Source organism: Eucyclogobius newberryi, unplaced genomic scaffold (genome assembly GCF_026437365.1).
Source record: "Eucyclogobius newberryi isolate DKJ021-1_F unplaced genomic scaffold, fEucNew1.0.hap1 SCAF_10, whole genome shotgun sequence".
NCBI lineage: Eukaryota > Metazoa > Chordata > Actinopteri > Gobiiformes > Gobiidae > Eucyclogobius > Eucyclogobius newberryi.
In genome coordinates, this window is record NW_027315724.1 from 32890536 (window position 1) to 32909206 (window position 18671).

The 18671-nt window shown below is 42.5% G+C and overlaps 2 protein-coding genes across 2 annotated transcripts; both read left to right on the top strand.

Annotated features, from left to right (window-relative positions):
• Window positions 1–3965: 3965 nt before the first annotated feature.
• Window positions 3966–11590, top strand: LOC140368321 (von Willebrand factor A domain-containing protein 5A-like). The gene is made up of 13 exons (XM_072455304.1): window positions 3966–4020; window positions 4557–4759; window positions 5122–5344; window positions 5796–5959; window positions 6155–6269; window positions 6753–6928; window positions 6995–7083; window positions 7167–7311; window positions 7859–7938; window positions 8002–8116; window positions 10827–10985; window positions 11057–11160; window positions 11354–11590. The coding sequence occupies exons 1-13, from the start codon at window positions 3975–3977 to the stop codon at window positions 11577–11579; spliced, it is 1845 nt and encodes a 614-aa protein (XP_072311405.1). The 5' UTR covers window positions 3966–3974; the 3' UTR covers window positions 11580–11590.
• Window positions 11591–14686: 3096 nt separating this feature from the next.
• LOC140370057 (von Willebrand factor A domain-containing protein 5A-like) lies at window positions 14687–18185 on the top strand. Its single transcript, XM_072456999.1, has 4 exons — window positions 14687–14726; window positions 16417–16592; window positions 17056–17179; window positions 18039–18185. Exons 1-4 carry the CDS (start codon window positions 14687–14689, stop codon window positions 18116–18118), a joined length of 420 nt encoding a protein of 139 aa, XP_072313100.1. The 3' UTR covers window positions 18119–18185.
• Window positions 18186–18671: the final 486 nt, after the last annotated feature.

Here is an 18671-nt window from a genome sequence, read left to right on the forward strand (position 1 = left end):
GTTTTTATAAAGAATATTATGTGTGTTTGTTTCACCAAAAGGAACGATTATTCTGTGGTCCGCCGCTGACCTCTAGTGGTTTAGTAGGGAAGTGTTTGACACGCTCGTTACGCAGTGACGCACACACGCGGTGGTCAAATAGAGAAAAGGAAACATGTGGCATGGAAACGGAAAATTATCTCTTGCTAAAATCAATGAAAATGCAGAGAAGAAAGACAAACCACTCTTGAATATTTCGGACATAAGGCGGACACGGTCATATTACTTTAGTTTGCTGTATATTTTGATCTGCTTGTTTTGTTTTTCACGCTGATTGTCCGAAGATTCTCACACATCTCAGGTCATCCACACTTAACAAAGTTGGTCCACTTTCACCACCTGTAATGCACATCGGTTTTATTCATTCACTTCATACCAGACGGAAAGCTTAATTATGTGAGTTCGACTGTGGCAGATGAATCTTCTTTTGTAATGCTGATTGATCACACACGCACGCACGCACACACACACACACACACACACACACACACACACAGTTTTTTCTTATTGAAAATGTTTTAAACATAAAAAATTGCAGTTCTTACAAAACAAAAAAATATATTTGACTCAGTTTTGTTCGTGTGAGCATTTGTTTAAAACCTGTTTTTGTCATGTACATCGTTTTTTATTACTGTCTCAGAAAAGCATATGTAAAAGTAACTATTTTGGAAAGTTCTTGTGTCCTTAATAAAAGTATAAAAATGCTGTTTTGCTGAAAAATAAAACAAAAATTGGCACTTTAGATCCACACAGTTATGTTTTTAGAAAAATAAAGGGCATTGTTAAAAAAAAAAAAAAAAAAAAAAAGTGTCTGAGTATTATTCCCCCACTCGTGGCCTGGCCTTGACGTGGTGAGTGGGCTTTAAACTAAGACAGGCCATTTTTTTATGTGAAAAGCTGTATTTGCTGGAAAATATACAAATGGTTTAGTCATTTGGGTAAATGTTAGCATTCAGGTCATTTACTTTAGATTTCAAGGTCATAACAAACTAACATAAGAATTATATATGAAGACACTTGAAATGCAAAAGTAATGACTCACCCACTGTTTACTTTTAGTCAATGCACACAATATTATTAACATATATTTTGTTTGGAATAGTCAGGTGTTTACTTGATGACTCTGTGTCTGCTGTTATCAGGTCTGCAGAGGTCTGTTGTTGTTGTTGTTGTTGTTGTTTTATGGCGGTTGGCATCCAAGTGTTGCATTACCGCCAGACTGTATTCCTCAGACTTTGTCGTAGTCCTCAGACTCTGTCGTAGTCCGTAAAAGTACTCCTTCCATTGCTTTGGTGTTACAAAGCCCATGAGGTCATGATATGTCTTTGTGACTAGAATAGTTGTTGTTGTTTCAGAGACCAACCGGCTTTATTCCAGGGAGACTCTTCTTCATCTTCCTCTCCTTCTTTGACGTTCGGTGCTTCCACCGTACAGCTTTATTCTTTAGGCTTCATTCTATAGGCTTTAATATGTCCACTGATGTCGCTGCTTGGTAGCCGTGCGTCTACGAGACTGGGCGGGTGTCTGCAGATGTCCTTGGCTTAGTGACGCTACATAGCAGCTACATTCCGTCTTTGTTCCTTTGTTGTTGTTGTTGTTTTATGGCGGTTGGCATCCGAGTGTTGCATTACCGCCAGACTTTATTCCTTAGACTGTTGTTGCTGTTGTTATTGTTTTATGGCAGTCGACAGCCGAGTCTTTGTTCCTTTGATCCTGTGGCGAGGTTTATAAGCGGAGACATATGTATGTGTTGTTATGGTGTCTACTTGGCCCGCCATAAAATGGCACAGCACCGTGTGCACTTACGTGCCACCCGCGGAGTGGCTCGAAGAAGGGATCCTGGACAGAGGAAGACGCGTGCCCGCCATGAAACTTCAGAGAGGAGGAAGAAGCATGCCCGGACACCTGCGAGAAGGCTTCGGCTGCGTCGTGTCCAACCGGTTCGACCCGCTATTGGACGATGAGACCGACCCATGTGAGGCCCTGAAGGCGTCGGAAAACAAGAGGGAGGCGGCCGCTGCTGGTCCGGCCGACACCGTTGCTCAAGCCGCTGAGCAGCCGGAGAAGGAGTCTCAGAAACGGAAACGTGACATGTCCTCTAGCTTGTCCGAAGGTTCTGGAAGTGAGAGGCAGGATGAAGCTGTTGATATTGGGGATGAGAGCAAATTGTGTAAGGTGAGCATAAGGCTTGCACAGGATAATGCGTCCTTTAAGGAGTGGAATCCAGTGGGGTTGACAAAGAGCGGAGAGAAGTGAAGCTGTGGGACTGGTCAAGCGTGCAAGTGTCCTCAGGGATGGCTCGCTGCTGGTCGTGTGCAAGGACGCGGCTCAGCAAAGGAAGGCGAATGGAACTGAACGTCTGGGTGGAAAGGACATTCTTGTGTCTGATGCTGAAAGAAACATAGTCAGAGGAGTTATCGTAGGAGTCCCTATGACAATGTCTGTGGATGAAGTAAAGGGGAATTTGACTGGAGCTAAGGTGGTGGACGCTAGGCGGTTGAAGGTGACCCGGTCTGGGGTGAGATGTGACAGCCTGTCGGTAATGGTAACACTTGAAGGGAAGTGCCTGCCTAGTGAGGTGTTCATTGGGTTCATGTGCCATGACGTTAGGCCATATGTTCCGCCCCTGCATTGCGTCAAGTGCCAGCGTTTTGGGCATATTGCAGCGGTCTGCAGAGGGAAGCAAAGATGTGGTAAATGTGCAGGAGATCATGGGTATGGGAAGTGTGACGAAGGGGCAAAACTGAAGTGCTGTCACTGTGGGGAAGAACATAGCTCTGCCTACGGGGATGCAAGTTTAACAAAAGAGCTGCTGAGGTGCAGAAAATGGTCTCTCAAGGTATTTCCTATGCGGATGCAGTCAAGACAGTTTCAAGTAACGAGGTTAGAGTAAATACAGAGAGAGAAGCCAGCGCTGCTCCCAGCCAGAGCGAGGTGAAGGAAGCCAGCGTGGCTCCCAAGAAGTGTGGAGGTTTCAAGTGTGGGGGTCCCAAGTGTGCGGGTTCCAGAATGAATGAGAATACCTTGGTTGTGGACAGAGAGGATTTTGTACTCTTTATGGTGGATGTTATAAACTGTGCTGCTCAGACTCAAAGCAGAACTGAAAGGATCAGGATCATTGCTAAAGCTGCAGGAAGATTTCTTGGAACAAAAGAGCTTGATTGGGCAGATATAGAAAACAGGCTAAAGGCGCTAAATGGGAGTCGGAGTGATGGGGGTCTGCTTTTGGGGATTCAGAGTGATCAGAGTGAAGAAATGGAGGTGGGGGTGGTCTTTTGTCCTCGCCCAGTCTAATAGATGCACGGCTGCCAGGCAACGACATCAGTGGAGCTACCAAAGCCTGAAGAGTAAAACTGTGCGGCGGAAGCACCGAACATCAAAGAAGCGGAGGAAGAGGGAGGAGAGTCAGTCCTGGAATAAAGCCGGTCGGACTCTGAAAGATGCCAAGCAACGACATCAGTGGAAGTATCAAAGCCTAAAGAATGAAGCCTAAAGAATAAAGCTGTGCGGCGGCAGCACCGAACATCAAAGAAAGACACTCTGAAAGATGAAGTCGAACGAATGGAGTCTGGCGGTGCTGCGGCACTTGGATGCAGACCGCCATGGAACAACAACAACAACAACACTGGAAATCAAAGCACTGGAAGAAGAACTTTTAGGACTACGAAAAAGGCTAAGGAATAAAGTCTGGCGGTAATGCAACATTCGGATGCCAACCGCCATAAAACAACAACAACAACAACAACTTGTGAACCTAAGTAAAGCTACCCAAAGCCCATCGTGTCTTCGCATCCTTCTGATCTTCCATCCTGGCCTCAAGTAGTGCTCTGGCTGGCACTCCCGAGCAGTGCCTTCTACAAACCCAGAACTAGCACCTTACAGTCCGAAGTGATCTCCAACAGTTCGACTACAGTTCTTCAAACAAACGGAGAGAAATGGAGAGGTGTTGCTGTGGACTGATGACGCCTGAGAAGCAAGCAGGTAATTCAGTCACGTGTTAAGATAAGATAAGATATTCCTTTATTGTCCCACATGGGGAAATATCAAGAGAAAAAGCATTTTGGGTTTAAAGGTCCAAAGGAAAACTAAAAACTGCCTGGCTTTGTGGCAGAATATTACTACTTTGTGTCCAGTTCAGTTCATTAAAGAGCAAAACTTTGAACTTTTTTTGAAAATTCTTTGTGGTTGTAATAAAAAGTATTGTTTTTAAATAGATTTCTCAAAACTAGTACAATCTTTACCTCTGAATACAATACTCAATAACATGTGTTTGGAACCCTAATAACAAGGTTAACATGTAATAATTTCACAATGTATTCTTTCCTGTTCAGTCTTTATTAAATATAATTTAGAGCATAGTTTTTATAGTAACAGCATAACACACAACAGACTGTAATTCACAGTGAGTTCAAATAAAGGCAGGTTTAAGGTTAGGTTGCTGAAAACTGGACATGTTGGTGCTTTGGTCAGCCTGGTCTTGGACGTCTCCTAATGTCAGGTGTGTTGTTTGGTGTCAGTGCCTCTGCAGAGCGTGGATGTTCAGGTGGATGTGAAGGACCATGTAGCTACAGTGGTCTCAACGCTGCTCTACCAAAACAAGGAGGAGAAACCCATCGAGGCGGTGTTCGTTTTCCCCATGCCCAGTGAAGCTGCCGTCTGCCATTTCAGCGCCAAAGTCGGAGAGACTCTTATTGTGGCTGAGGTGAAGGAGAAGAAACAGGTAAATCCAGAGAGGAAGCTGTCAAAATGTGTAACGCAAGCAAAAGTTATGACCTATGACATATTTACAGTAATGTGAATAAAACAGGTTTATGCTTCGTCCTGGCCTCTGTTAGATTAACAGAATAATAACAGAGTTGTTCCTCTTTGTGACTGGAACAAGAAGTATGTATAATAATCCTAATTTCTTTATTTGAACCAATGATGATGAACATGAAACTGTTAATAAAGTACTGTTAATCTGTCTGCATATTTAGAAAAAAACATATTGGTTATTGTTTTAACTACTTAATGAACACAAATGGAAACATCACATCTGGAGCCAATAGGAACATTGTTTAGAACCTTTAATACCTGTTCCAGGCTCGTGAGGAGTACGATGACGCGCTGAGCTCCGGTCAACAGGCCTTTCTCTTGGAGGAGAGTGACCAGAGTCCAGACATATTCTCAATGAGTGTTGGCAGTCTGCCTCCAGGAGAGAGCGCCTCCATCAGGCTGGAGTATGTCACTGAGCTGGATGTGCAGGCCGATGAAGCGCTGAGGTTTTGTCTTCCTGCCGTCCTCAACCCCCGATATCAACCTGCAGGTCAGATTTCTCTCCTCCAACAACAGAGTCAATTTAGGATGAAACTGATGACAAGACTGGAAAATGTATTATGCAGCACTTCATCTCTGTCAGATTATGGAATAATGTTATTTCAGAGCATCTGAAGTTTAGAGGGATCATGAATCATGTTTTAGGAAACTTTTTATGAATCAGATTCAGACCTGTTGGTCTGTGGTGCATTGTCGGGCTGCAAGATTTATTACATTCTGTATCAGCAGTAGCTCAGTGGTAGAGGGCGTGTCTTCTGAGCTGAAGGTCGGTGGTTTGAATCCTGCTCTCAACATAGTCATCCTTGGTTGAGAGGTCGGATCCACTGGTCCATAGGTTTGACTGCACCTCTACAAACATGTACAGGAATAATTAGAGATGTTTATAATATTGTTCAGCCCTGGTGCAATGATAATGATTATTGATAAAGTGTTTTTTACAGGAACAGAAAGCAGTGTGAACGTGACATCAGTCCCTTCTTCTCTGGTTCCCTATGATCTGAACTTCTCAGTCCGAGTCGAGTCACCACGACCAGTCTCCAAAGTGGAGTCCAGCTGCACCATGGACCCGGTCGAGTACCTCAACCAAGATCAAACCAAGGCTTCGGTAAACAACAGACTTTAACCATCCACTTGAAATAACTTGGCCAACAGTCGCTCTTTAAACACTAGAACGCATAGAATACAAAATATAATTACTTCATATGATTAAAACAGGCCAGAATAGTAGAGAAAATATAATAATTATGTAAATACGTGTAAAATATACATTAGTACATTAACCACAGTTGTTTGGCCGTAGGTGAAGCTGGCAGCAGGACACAAGTTTGATCGAGACGTGGAGCTTCTCATTTATTACAAAGACAGTCACCAGCCCTCAGCCGTGGTGGAGGCAGGCCAGGCCTCAGCCAAACCTGGTGAGACACACACTACTGATACTTCTACACAAATATATTTTTATGTCTTAATGTTGATATCTGAAAAGTTTCAACAAATGTTGTATACATTTCTATAAAGTAGAGGGTACAACATGGCTCTGTCCCACCAGCTCTGGGTGAAATCATGTGTGTGTGATTTGATGTATTTTATGTAGTTGTATCCCACAAAAAAAAATCTCTGCAGTTTTCCCACACCGTTTGATTTGCATTATAGACAAGCGAGCAGTCTAATTAAGTTAATTAGTTTAAATTATGCTATTTTGTATGAGCTTTTTAGTCAAATGTGGGTTTCATTTCTTGTGTTATTTTTAGCTGTAGTGGTCCGGCCATTTTACTCAATTGTTCTTTGCTGAAAAGTTATATTCACTCACTTGACAATAAGCTGCATCTACTCTAATAAAACAGTGATGATGGAGTGAGTGAACAAACATAACGGTTTAGACACCTGCCTCTTGATTTCAGGCTCTCTGATGGGAGACCCAGTCCTGATGCTGAGTCTGTATCCAGAGTTTCCCAAAGACATTATGTCGTCTGTGTCTTCCTCTGGAGAGTTTGTGTTTCTATTGGATCGATCTGGAAGTATGGACTGCTCTATGGGCCACAGCCCACAATCGGGGACTCGGATTGCCAGTGCGCGGGTATGAAGACCATATGAACTACTTTAGAAACACTGAGCGTTTCTCTCATTATTATTATGTTCTCAGGACACTCTGCTGCTGCTGCTCAAGAGCTTACCCATGGGCTGCTACTTTAACATCTACAGCTTTGGATCCATATTTGAACAAATCTTTACGTAAATGATTTGATATTACATGAAAACAGCACAAATTCCTGAGACACACCTAAATCATGCTTTGGCTGCGTCTTATTTTGCAGGAAGAGTGTAAAGTACAATCAGAAGACGATGGAGGAGGCTCTGGAAAAGGTGGAAAACCTGCGCTCTGACCTGGGAGGAACAGAGATTCTGGCACCTCTGAAACACATTTACAGCCAGGGCTGCATCCCCAACCAGCCCAGACAGGTACAGAAAGATTAGCTCTGGTCAAAACAGTCTGAGCAGCCTAAAGTTTGAAGCTCCCACTACTCTAGTCCTCTCCTAGTCCTGCTCTAATCCTGCTCTAGTCGTGCTCTAGTCCTGCTTTAATCCTGCTCTAGTCCCGGTCTAGTCCTGCCCTCGTACTGCCCTAGTCCTGCTCTTGTCCCGCTCTAGTCCTTCCCTAGTCCTGGTCTGGTCCTGCTCTAGTCCCGCTTTAGTCCGAACCTAGTCTTGCACTCTTCCTGCCCTAGTCCTCCTGCACTTGTCCTGCCCTAGTCCTCCTGCCCTAGTCTTGATCTAATCTTGCTCTAGTCCTGCCCTAGTCCTGCTCTCGTCCTGCTCTAGTCCTGCCCTTGTCTTGATCTAGTCATGCCCTAGTCCTGCACTTGTCCTGCCCTAGTCCTGCTCTTAATTTTGTCCCAGTTTGTCCAAGAGTTTTAACCATAAGAGATGTTGTAAAATCTGCTGCGAGCCCTTAAATCTCTGTCACTGCTGCATTATGTAAAACTATGAGCTGAACTGTGCTCTGTAGTTGTTTGTCTTCACTGATGGAGAAGTAGGAAACACCAAAGAAGTCATAAACCTGGTCAAGTCTAATTCGGGCTTTCACAGGTACAAAACAGCATCTATTTTACTTTTGTACAATCTACAAGTCACTAGTACGTTTTATTGCAGGTGTTTTTCCTTTGGGATCGGTGAAGGAGCCAGTTCTGCTCTAATCAAAGGTTTGGCCAAAGAAGGAGGAGGACATGCCCAGTTCATCACAGGAAATGACAGGATGCAACCCAAAGTAGGTTTTTATATTTAGTCTTTTTGTGGGGTTATTATTTTTACTGTGCATGAGAGTTAGAGGACCAGTACCAGGACATTTAGATGCTAATCAGGTACTCAGGTTGGGTGAGCCAGGGTCTCACAAAGACAAAGGGGAGACTAATAGCCCATTAAAGGGTTGAATAGGCTAAGTTTCTGTTGAAACAAACAACTCTTTCCTCTTCAGGAAGGCTCCTCCCAATGGGCTGGACTTACCACAGAATAGTATAAATATCGGAGTTCTCGACCTAAATTCTTTTATTGACAATGACTCTCGGATGAGAGTCGAAACGTCTATTTTTTTCTAACTGAGTCCAGATGACTACAACTGAAGCTTTTTCTACAATGGACACGCCTGGACGAATGAGGAATTACACCGACATGACATAAGATGAACAAATAAAATTGACTCACACTGTCCACGTTTGTTTGTTCTCTAGAAAAGACCATCACATCCAAATAAGACCAGATGTATAAACTAAATGTTCTAATTTATAATATTGTGATAACTATCATTATTTATGTATTACATTGTTACTTACTAAAGTGCACGTAGTGCGCACGATATCGAGCGCAAAGCGCTCGCCCGCTTCCACACACTCACTAACGCACTCCTCCACTCATGCACAGTGCATACTAATTAGTCTAAAAAAATTAAACATTACTGTTGTAAATGGGCGAAGCCCGTGCAAAAGTGCACACTAAACAAGCGCTTTACATGGGGATGACAACATCCCTATGTATCGCTTGTTTGCGCTAACTAGCTCACAAATACGATCCACATCTCTTGCATGTTCCGTGCATATAAACATTGAAGGGGTTTAGCGTCTTGTGCCCTTCTGCGTGTTCATGCATCGGAGAGAGATGACCAGGAGAAACGACTGTTTCCAAATAGAAAGGTTTATTGCCTATTACAGAGGTTCCTAGAAATGTGCAAGAACAAATATCTGGGTTTTGCCTAGGTCAGTTGAGCACACCAGACGTGTGTCTTGCCAGCTGAAACCGAGAGCAAGACAAAGGTTTAAGGGACTATGCAGTGTTATTCATGGTGAAGCAGGCGTGGTTTCTCTCCGAGGCGGTGGGGCGGATGGGATGGATGAGTCATGAACTGGTTACAATCCCAGCTCAGGATGTGGACTCGTTCCTTCGCTCCCACGGTGAGCCGAAACCTACATAGATAAGAGAAGGCCTCCCCCGTGACTCCCTCCGCGTGGGACGGTGTGGTACCGAGCTGTGGTATCAAGGCCGTGTGTGTGTGCCTTCAGTGTGTATGTATATGAGTGTGTGTGTGTGTGTGTGTGTGTTTAAGTGTGTGTGTGTTAGTGTTAGCGTGAGTGTGTGTGTGCCTTTAACATGTAATGCAAAAATTTTACATTATTACTGTATAGAGGGCCAAAAACACAAAGTGGGCGGAGACACTCAAAATGAACGAAAGTACCCGTCAGTGAGCAGGGACCGGGACCCACACCATGACGAAAATGTATAGTTTATGATATTTGAAAAATGGGAAACATTGTTTTCAGATCGGAATATTATTATAATTCCCCCAAATGTACAAAAAATGCATCGAGAGATAGGAAATGGCCAAAAAAAAATCTGATTGTAGAATCATGAAATTGACATGAGAAGTAAAAACTATTATTACGGCAACGCCGTCCGCCCAACCAAATGTCGGCCATATTGGATCAAAATTTGCTAAGCATGACTCGGGAGTTTTTCCAAACGTCGTACTTTTACGAACTCCTCCTAGGATGTTGTTGAAATTTGGTGAAAATGGCGTTGAGGAGTGGGACATCAATAGTTATTCTGTGCGGCAAAGCCGCAAACTGTAGCTACAATTTAGGAAATTTCCCAAATTTTAAATTTGCTGCCGTTTGCGCAGATAAAGTCCGAATCGCGTGAAATTTTAATCAGTTGTTAAACCCTTTGCCCTAAACCTATTTTAAGTTAAATAAAGTCATGTGGCGCGTCGGCGCCCCCTACAGAGTCCCATCAAATTTTATATTGAGGGGAAAATGTTACATTTTTCAAAATTCCATTTTGGCATCCCAATCAAACAAGTCAATGAGACCCATGTCATATTGTTACGGCGTAGCGATGACAGAAACCTTCCATGTAATTCCAATGGGGAAATCGCCAGATCTCTGTAAATGTATAAAGTGTCAGCATGTTAAAATTTCAAACTCCTTCAAGGGCGTTAGCCCTATTAACCTGACATTTGGTGAGACTCATCTTCAGGAGTGGACCATCAAAAGTTATCAACATTTTTATTCTAAGAGCCACAGACTTTGAACGGCGGAGCCGCAAACGTTTCCCTTTATATGTAAAGCAAAGGGGAGAAGACGCAACAGCGTCACGGATTCAGCAGTAGGTGTGGCGAGGGCCGATCATCGCCGCTTGCGGCTATATTTATTAATTAATATTGTACTCTGCACATACAGTTAAGGCCGAAGAGTATTTTATACTTAAAAACAGTGTTTTATTTTAGGGCAGAAGGTGCAGATTGGCAGCCATGTTTCCATCAGTGTGTCCCAGGGCATGTGTGGTTTCAGAAGCTTATCTCTGAGCACAGGGACTGAATTAACAATGCACAACTGTAAAGTGACTATGAGCATTTGGAGTGTATCCTTATTATTTAATGATCCCAAAAGCAGACAGATAATAACAGTTGTTCTTCCTGTCTTCTCCAGGTGATTCAGTCTCTGCGCTTCGCCATGCAGCCGGCTGTGGTCGACATTTCTGTGACATGGGACCTGCCCAAAGGGGTCTCTGCCTCTGTGCTGTCTCCACCTCTCACATCCATTTTCCAGGGACAACGGTCACTGCTGTACGCCCAGCTCACTGGACAGGTGCTCACTGTGGTGTAAGAGGCAGTGCACTTCTGTTTAGAGCCGTGACCTAAAGCTGTGATGTGTTTTAGAGCAAAGAGCGAGCAGAGGCCTGTGTGACTGTCAAGTACAGGCTGGCAAGACGTCCCACTGAGAAGAAGCTTGACTTTAGCCTCAAACCAGCGGAGGACACTGGGTAAGTCTGAACACAGACTATATAGTGAGGAAAGTGAGTATTTGAACACCCTGCAATTTTCAAGTTAGAAATTATGGAGGGGTCTGACATTTTCATCGTAGGTACAGTTCCACTGTCAGTCCATTAATTAAATAATCATAAACACTTTAATGTAGTTGTAAATCTCTGAGCCAAACGTCCTGTTTGTCTGCAGACTCACGGTGCACAGGCTGGCGGCGCGTTCTCTCATTCGATCTCTGGAGCAGGACCAGGAGGGCGCCAGATGGGAGAAAGACAACGTTGTAAAGAAGAAAATCATTCATCTGAGCGTCCAATCAGGAGTCAGCAGCTCCTTCACTGCCTTCATCGCTGTGAACAAAACCAGCGGCGACGCCATTCAAGGCCCTCTGCTGAGAAGAAATGTCCTTTTACCAAGTTAGTCCCAAAACTGTATTTTCATGCATTAAAAATGAACATAATCATAACATAACACACACCAGTGGCGTGTGGTCAGGGCAATCAAGGCAAGCAGTGATTGTAAATAAATAAAATCTCAAATTACCTTGTGTCACTACTATAAAAGTTGAATTTTCTCCTCACTTCTGCTGCTGAAACTTGGCTGGAAGTTACAATGTCTTTTAATGGCCACTGCAGGCCACTGAGCAGTACTGCGGGAAGCTTAATTCTTCTTCTCACGCCCCTTTTCATTCTCAGACTGCGTTCAGAGGCCCTTTCATGTTCCACTTTCTAACATGAGCTTTTACAACCAAAGCGGAGAGCCGCTTCTTTTAGAGGTCTGCACATCTGCTCTGAGGACAAACTCAAACCACTCTGAATAAACCTGTGTGGGAATCTAGGATGTTTGCAGATTGTGCCCTAACTGAGCATGTGCAGAGGAGAAGTGACGCTCGACGCGCGTTTACTACAGACTTTGAATGTAAACTGGACAATTCGGCCGCGGCGGTGTGGACGGGCCTTTAGCTACAACAAAGACTGAAGATCCCATATCATGCTATATTTCCTGTTTTGTAGTCTACACTAAGGGTATATTTGATAATAATAAGTGTTGTGCAACATAATAGTTATGAAATATCACCCATACCTTGGACCCCGCTCACAAACCCGGAAATGCACACGACTTGGTTTGAGATTTGCCCCCACCCTTGCGAAGAGCGATCTGCCTCCCGCCCAACCCGTGACGTAGTCTCAGCGTGGAGACGTGGGAATGTAAACACAGGCCGAGGCGTCGCTACACAGCGCATGACACAGCAAGGCCAAGTTATCAAAGAATAAAAGCAATAATCACATTTCTAGCACTTGCACAGTCATCATAATAAATTAAAAACATCACAAAACAATGTGATAACAAACGCCTCGTCAGGAAATGTGCGTGAGTCGCACATGTACATTTAGCTTTAGTACTTAGCAACAGCGCTCAAATTTAACATAGCTGTAGGTTCCACCCCACGAGTCCGAAGGTTTACAGCGCAGCGGGCTCTCCTGTCCAACGTGAAACTAATTTCACCGCGGTGGCTCTTTTCCGCATTGTGGGCAAAAACACCCAAAATAAACTCCAGACACCTTCCACGTACTGTGTCCTCTTTCTGCAAATTAAACAGAGAGATATTTACAGCTGAAAACACATTATCCAAGAAGACTCAGTGAGTAACAAACAAGCTGTGTCCGAGTTGGAGCAAAAGTCGCTTTGGCACCTCTCACTGACCCTCCCCCTTTCCCCCTCGGCGTGGAGGCGGGGAGCAGGGGGAAGGGGGCCATGTGGTGATTATGACGCGTTGGCGTGAGTAGGCCCCTTCCGTTTGCAGATCCGAGGAAAAGGATATAGACTGTACTCTCGCTAAAAACTGCAGGAATCAATTAAAAAAACACTTTGGGCACATAATATGAGGCACCAATAGCACTGTAAGAAGGTTAAAAGCTCTAAAAAGTCGATTTTGCATGGTACGGGACCTTTAATGGTTAGAAATAGTCATTAAACAACATAATAATAATAATAATAATAATAATAACTTTTATTTATATAGCGCTTTTCAGTGACCCAAAGACGCTGAACATAATAAAAAAGGGGGGGGGGGTTTACAGACAGGGGGGACAACACGTACAGAACACATTAATATACAGATAAAATGAACAAGACAGAAGAAGTAGAGAGAAAAAGATGGGGATGTAACAGGGGGTAGAAGAGTAGGCAATGGGGTAGAGGAGGTTAGGGGTAGGGGAGGTCATAGGCTTGGGTGAAGAGGTATGTTTTTAGGCGGGATTTGAATGTTGTGAGTGAGGGAGAGTGGCGGACAGGTTGGGGGAGGGAGTTCCAGAGTCGGGGTGCTGTTCGGGAGAATGCTCTGTCGCCAAAACTTTTGAGTCGGGATGTTGGTGCAGTCAGGGTGAGAGAGGAGGAGGATCGGAGAGCTCGGGTGGGGCGGTGGGGGATGAGGAGGTCAGACAGGTAGGGGGGGGCAAGGTGGTGAAGAGCTTTGAAGGTGAGGAGGAGTATTTTAAAGTTTATGCGCTGCTTGATGGGAACATAGAGTGCTGAAGTGAGACTATTTAATCCAGCAGTTTTTACAGGTATTGGAGTTTAGCTCAGTAGGAGAGGCATGTGCCCTTCTCGTGGGAGACTAGGTTTTGAACTCACTCTTGCATGTTAGTTTTTTCAAATGTTCCTCTAAATCCATTAAATATTGATGAACACCCCAAGTCTGCTTGCCCATCCATAAAAGTCATGGCATGCTACTAACACACAAAATGTTACATCTTTTGAAACCCAGCAGGACTGAATGCTGTAATTGCAAAGCTGCAACCCTGAACATTAGTCATCTATGGATTTTAATTGAACTTTAATTGTCAGCAAAATTATTACAATCTTAAAGTTTTAGTAAGTGCAATTGGTCTCAGGCTGCGGTTATTTTATTACTTGGTTTACGGATCCGCCGCACTTAGATTATTGATTTCTACAATATAAATAAAATAAATTATTATATTTTTTTTTCTATAAAGTAATGCCGACAACGCAAAATAGCATTAAATGAAATATAAAAAGCGGTATTGAGTCAAAAGATAAGAGCGCGTGAAGTAATTTTTCGCCAAAATCCAGCGGGAGTCTGTGATGGAGCCGCTCCGTCCCTGTGTGCGGTCCCGGCGAGAGCGCGTGCGCCCGTTTCCCCGTCTGCTGCCCGCCATTATATCGCAAATATACATTTTAGACCCGTTAACCACATTTTCTCCAGCGCGTTTTGCCGTAACTAAGGGTGCACACTTAGAAGCGTCAGTTCTACCAATGCAAAACACGCTAAATCTACTGTTACACGCTCATGCGCGTCGCGTCTCCCTCCCTCTCCTCACTTGGTGCGTTTTGGGTAAACCCGGAAGAAAAAATCTTTCTAAACTGAAATTATATTTATAATTTGGCCGCCTGTTCAATATATTTCATTTAAAAATCCTAAACCAAGTAATAAAATAACTGCGGCCTCACTGTCAAACTAAAGATGAACTTATATTTGTTTCCCTCACAGTGTATACATACTTCAGCATGACAAGCCCAGTGATGCCCCGCAGCATGCCAATGGGTAGTAAGTACAATTTAATATTGACACATAAACTCATAGAACATTAGCAGTTCCATGTAAGCAGTTTTTGGGCTGTCCATTAAAAACATGTTCAATAGTGCAGCTGCACAAGTTGGCGGTTAGCGCTTTGGCTAATATTTTTCTTTCAACATTTGTGTCAGGTGCCAAAAATAAATCCAAAGGCATCAGTCTTCCAAAAAAAAAAAGTTGATTATTTTAAAAATAAAATATAGGCTTGTGAGCAAAATGTAGGTTTATGTCAATAACAAACTTCTTTGTGAGAAAAACCGTGTTAACAGGTAGAATTACTATGGCACTTCCTGTCTCCTCTCTCATCCCTCCTTCCAGCACGTTCAGTCCTGCTGCAGGAAGATGGCGCATAGTACACGTTTTCGAGACGGATAATTGAGCCCTATAAATGAATGCTTTATTTTTAATCATTATTATTTATTTATTTTGCTGGGAGAAAGAGGACAGTTGATAAAAGAGAAGGTGTCACAAAGGAGGGTGAAAGCCAAATCACCATCCCGACTATTCATAAATCCATAAATTGATAATTTTACCATTTCACCTTGTTTTCTTCATGCCTTAGGTTGAATCTTATGTCCAAGGTCAGACAGTGCTGCCGGACCAGTCTCACTTGGATTGATGTGTGTGTGTGTGTGTGTGTGTGTGTGTGTGTGTGTGTGCGTGCGTGCGTGCGTGTGTGTGTGTGTGTGTGTGTGTGCGCGTGTGTGTGTGTGTGCTCGAGGCGATGGCAAAATAACATCTGTGTAAAAAAAACCTGGTCATTCAGACACGCAAAAATACTTGAGGCTGAGTCGCCCACAGCCACAGGACTGTGGGGTGGAGGTTTGGTGTCTGCCCATGAACCAGGCCCCAGCAGCCAGAGGGCTCCACAGAGGAAACACTGGAGAACCTACAAGTGATAAAAGGAATTAAAATAAGTTCAAACTTAATACATGTGTAAAAACTAAGAATTAGAATATAAAATGTCAAATTGTAGGATAGAAGAAGCAAAACACTAGAATATAACTAGCTATAAAATTGTAAACCTCAAATAAATCACTAGAGTGCAGAGAGTGTGCACAGGCCGTTAAGCCTTTATGAGATGATTATTTCCAACACTCAATTACGGCTTCTTTTTTTCTCTTTTTTTAATGTACACAAAAACAGAAGTGTATGTGTGAACCTGAATCGAAACTTAACATTTTAATGGTGGTAATATATAATTTTGTATATTTTCTCAGCAGGTTTTTCTGCTCCAGCGTCTTCTTGTGGTAAGTGATTTGGTTTATCGTATTTGCTTTAATTTTTTTCAATTTAAGACTCAGACTTCATTTTGCCCACAATTGACTTGTCCAATATGCTATTATGTACGTAGTCATTATTATTGCAAGATTTCCCAAAGTTTTCAGGCCTGTACCCCCAAAATAACCATGCAACCAACTCACCACCCCCATTGCAGAATGAAACCACTGAAATAATTGTTGACCAGTTTAATAATTGTAATAGTTATCTGCAGTATACAGCCTACCGAAAGACATTTTTAACAATTATTTTGTGTGTGTAAACATTTATCTTGCTAATCTTTTACAAAATTAGTGAATGGAACAGTGTTTTTGTAAACACTGTTTTTAAAATTATGAGAATAAATGTTGCTGGGAAAAGCAGTGATCTTTTGTGTTTTTAGTTAAAGTAGATGGATATCTTGACTCTGTCAGAGCTCCTCAGCCCACAACACTGCGGGACCCTCTGCTGGAGCTGGTGTCCCTGCAGAAGGCCTCAGGCTGCTGGAAGTTAGAGCCGGCTCTGGCCACAGCCCTGAGCAAGACCAGCCAAGATCTGGAGAACAAACAGCCTTCAATGGTGAGTTACAAGGTGCTGCAGACAGAAATGCTCTTTGTGGTATTTTTTACAGGACGTCAATATCATTAAAACACAAACATATTAGTAATAATTGACAAACATTTATTTGCCTAAGTAGCTGAGTTAGGAAGTACTCTAAGTTTGAGAGGAAGTTTAGAGGTTCTTCTACTACTACTTCTCCTTCTTCTACTACTTTATTTATGGAAATAATCTGATGTTTATTCATTAATGTGCATTTAGATACCATACTTATTTACTTTGTTAAAATATTATTAACAGAAGACTAGTTGGAAGGCATTTTAAGGTCTCTTCCTCTTCTTTGGAACCAGAAAACAATGTAAAGCAAAGATGCTCATGATTCTGGTTCTGGCGTGGCCATGGCGTGTACCAGTTCAAAGTTATGGTCAATTCAGCAGTCCATATGCTCAAAAACAAACCTCCTTTTATACTTTGTGTCATTTAGGCAAAGACAGAAGTGTGGGCCACCATTTTGGCTCTGGTCTGGCTCCATGGTCTGAAAGCTGATGCTAAGGACGAGTGGGAGCTGCTGGTCATGAAGGCTGCGACATGGCTGCGCTCACAGAATGGTAACTTCTGTCAATTCAATTACATCCAACAGAACTCCTTAATGTGGGAAAAGTGGAAGGATTGATCAGACACAGTTTATACTTTTTAATATTCAGAATTATTAAACATGGGCTCCATTGCCATATTTATTCTAAATAAAATATACTATCCTTTGAAAGGTGAAAAGTACTCAAATTGGTGTCTAAAGATAGGAATCTGAACCCTGTGAATAGAGCAGGGATGTCTACATTATGGTCCAGGTGCCAAGTGCGGCCTCTGACTAATGTGATCCTGGCGTTTGAATTGGCTCAAATTAGCACAAGTGCTACTTTTTAGTTAAGTCTGCACCATGTGGTGGCAGAATTACATGTAGAATGTGGTTAAATATTAAGCTTTTGTTGAAATAAGTTTGGACACTCTAGAAATGGAGCTTGATTTTGTTAAATATTTTTTGGGCCATGGTATTGATTGGATTGTGTTGTTTACACGTAGACAATGATGCATTTAGGCGAGTATTCAGAATATTTACAGTCTCAGTACAATTTATCACAAACACTTACTGAAGCAATATCCTCTGAAAACAAAACATCCTGTCTTTTTTACTTCTAAAACTTCATAACCCTGTTTAAACTTGTTTCTGAAATCTTGTTTGAGTTTATTCATTTAGTAATTATATCTTCAGTAAAAAAATGTAACGCTTCAGGATGTTTTTTAAAATGTGCACTCTCGAATCCTGATTTAAAAAAAAAGCCTAAACCAAATGCAGCATAGATTTCCCTCTAAACTGTGCAGTCTTTCTGCAACAAATAATACATTATTTTATGAATGAATTGTTTTTAAGATAATAGAGTTTATCATTGATGTTTCCTCTGTTTTCAGCTGCAGGCCTGACTGAGTGTGTGGAAGCTGCCAATGCTCTGCTGGGATGCAGTGTTCAGAAAGAGGCCCTGGGACTCTAGGGCTATTTTACATTTCATTTGGCAGCATTAAATATATAAATGTTTACACAACTGCTTATTAGGAAGGGATATTCAGAATTAAATTGTTCAGCAAATGTGCCTAAAATATATCAAGTGCAATGTGTTCATTTTTAATGTTACTGTTGTGATGGGGTTAATTTTCTTTGCACTCCATGTTTCTTCTGTATAAGATAAGATAAGATATTCCTTTATTGTCCCACATGGGGAAATTTCATTGGTGCAACGCAGGTAGATACAGAGGTAGATACAGAAGAACAGATCACTTATAGGAAGTCTGAAAAACACTTTCAGTAGATCTCCTATAAATAAATAAAAACTCCCATAGACAAATAAATAAATACCATTGCATGTGATCCCGACAGTAATTGCACATGAATATGTGTCACGACAGCACATAGATTGCACATGAATTTCACAGTAATTGCACATGAATTGCACATGAATTCCAACAGCAATTGCACATACGACAGAATTGCACATCAGTATTAGGTTAGGTCAGTATTGCGAGTGTTCAGTACTAACAGTTTTTGTT

What these genes read in the sequence shown, in the direction of transcription:
- LOC140368321 (XM_072455304.1), top strand. Translation starts at nt 3,975, where the DNA reads ATGGAGAGGTGTTGCTGTGGACTGATGACGCCTGAGAAGCAAGCAG. An exon ending in CCCCCGATATCAACCTGCAG is followed by an intron (nt 5,345 to 5,795) that starts GTCAGATTTCTC and finishes TGTTTTTTACAG; the next exon opens with GAACAGAAAGCAGTGTGAAC. An exon ending in TCCCCAACCAGCCCAGACAG is followed by an intron (nt 7,312 to 7,858) that starts GTACAGAAAGAT and finishes TGTGCTCTGTAG; the next exon opens with TTGTTTGTCTTCACTGATGG.
- LOC140370057 (XM_072456999.1), top strand. Translation starts at nt 14,687, where the DNA reads ATGACAAGCCCAGTGATGCCCCGCAGCATGCCAATGGGTA. An exon ending in CCGCAGCATGCCAATGGGTA is followed by an intron (nt 14,727 to 16,416) that starts GTAAGTACAATT and finishes TTGTGTTTTTAG; the next exon opens with TTAAAGTAGATGGATATCTT. An exon ending in AGAACAAACAGCCTTCAATG is followed by an intron (nt 16,593 to 17,055) that starts GTGAGTTACAAG and finishes TGTGTCATTTAG; the next exon opens with GCAAAGACAGAAGTGTGGGC.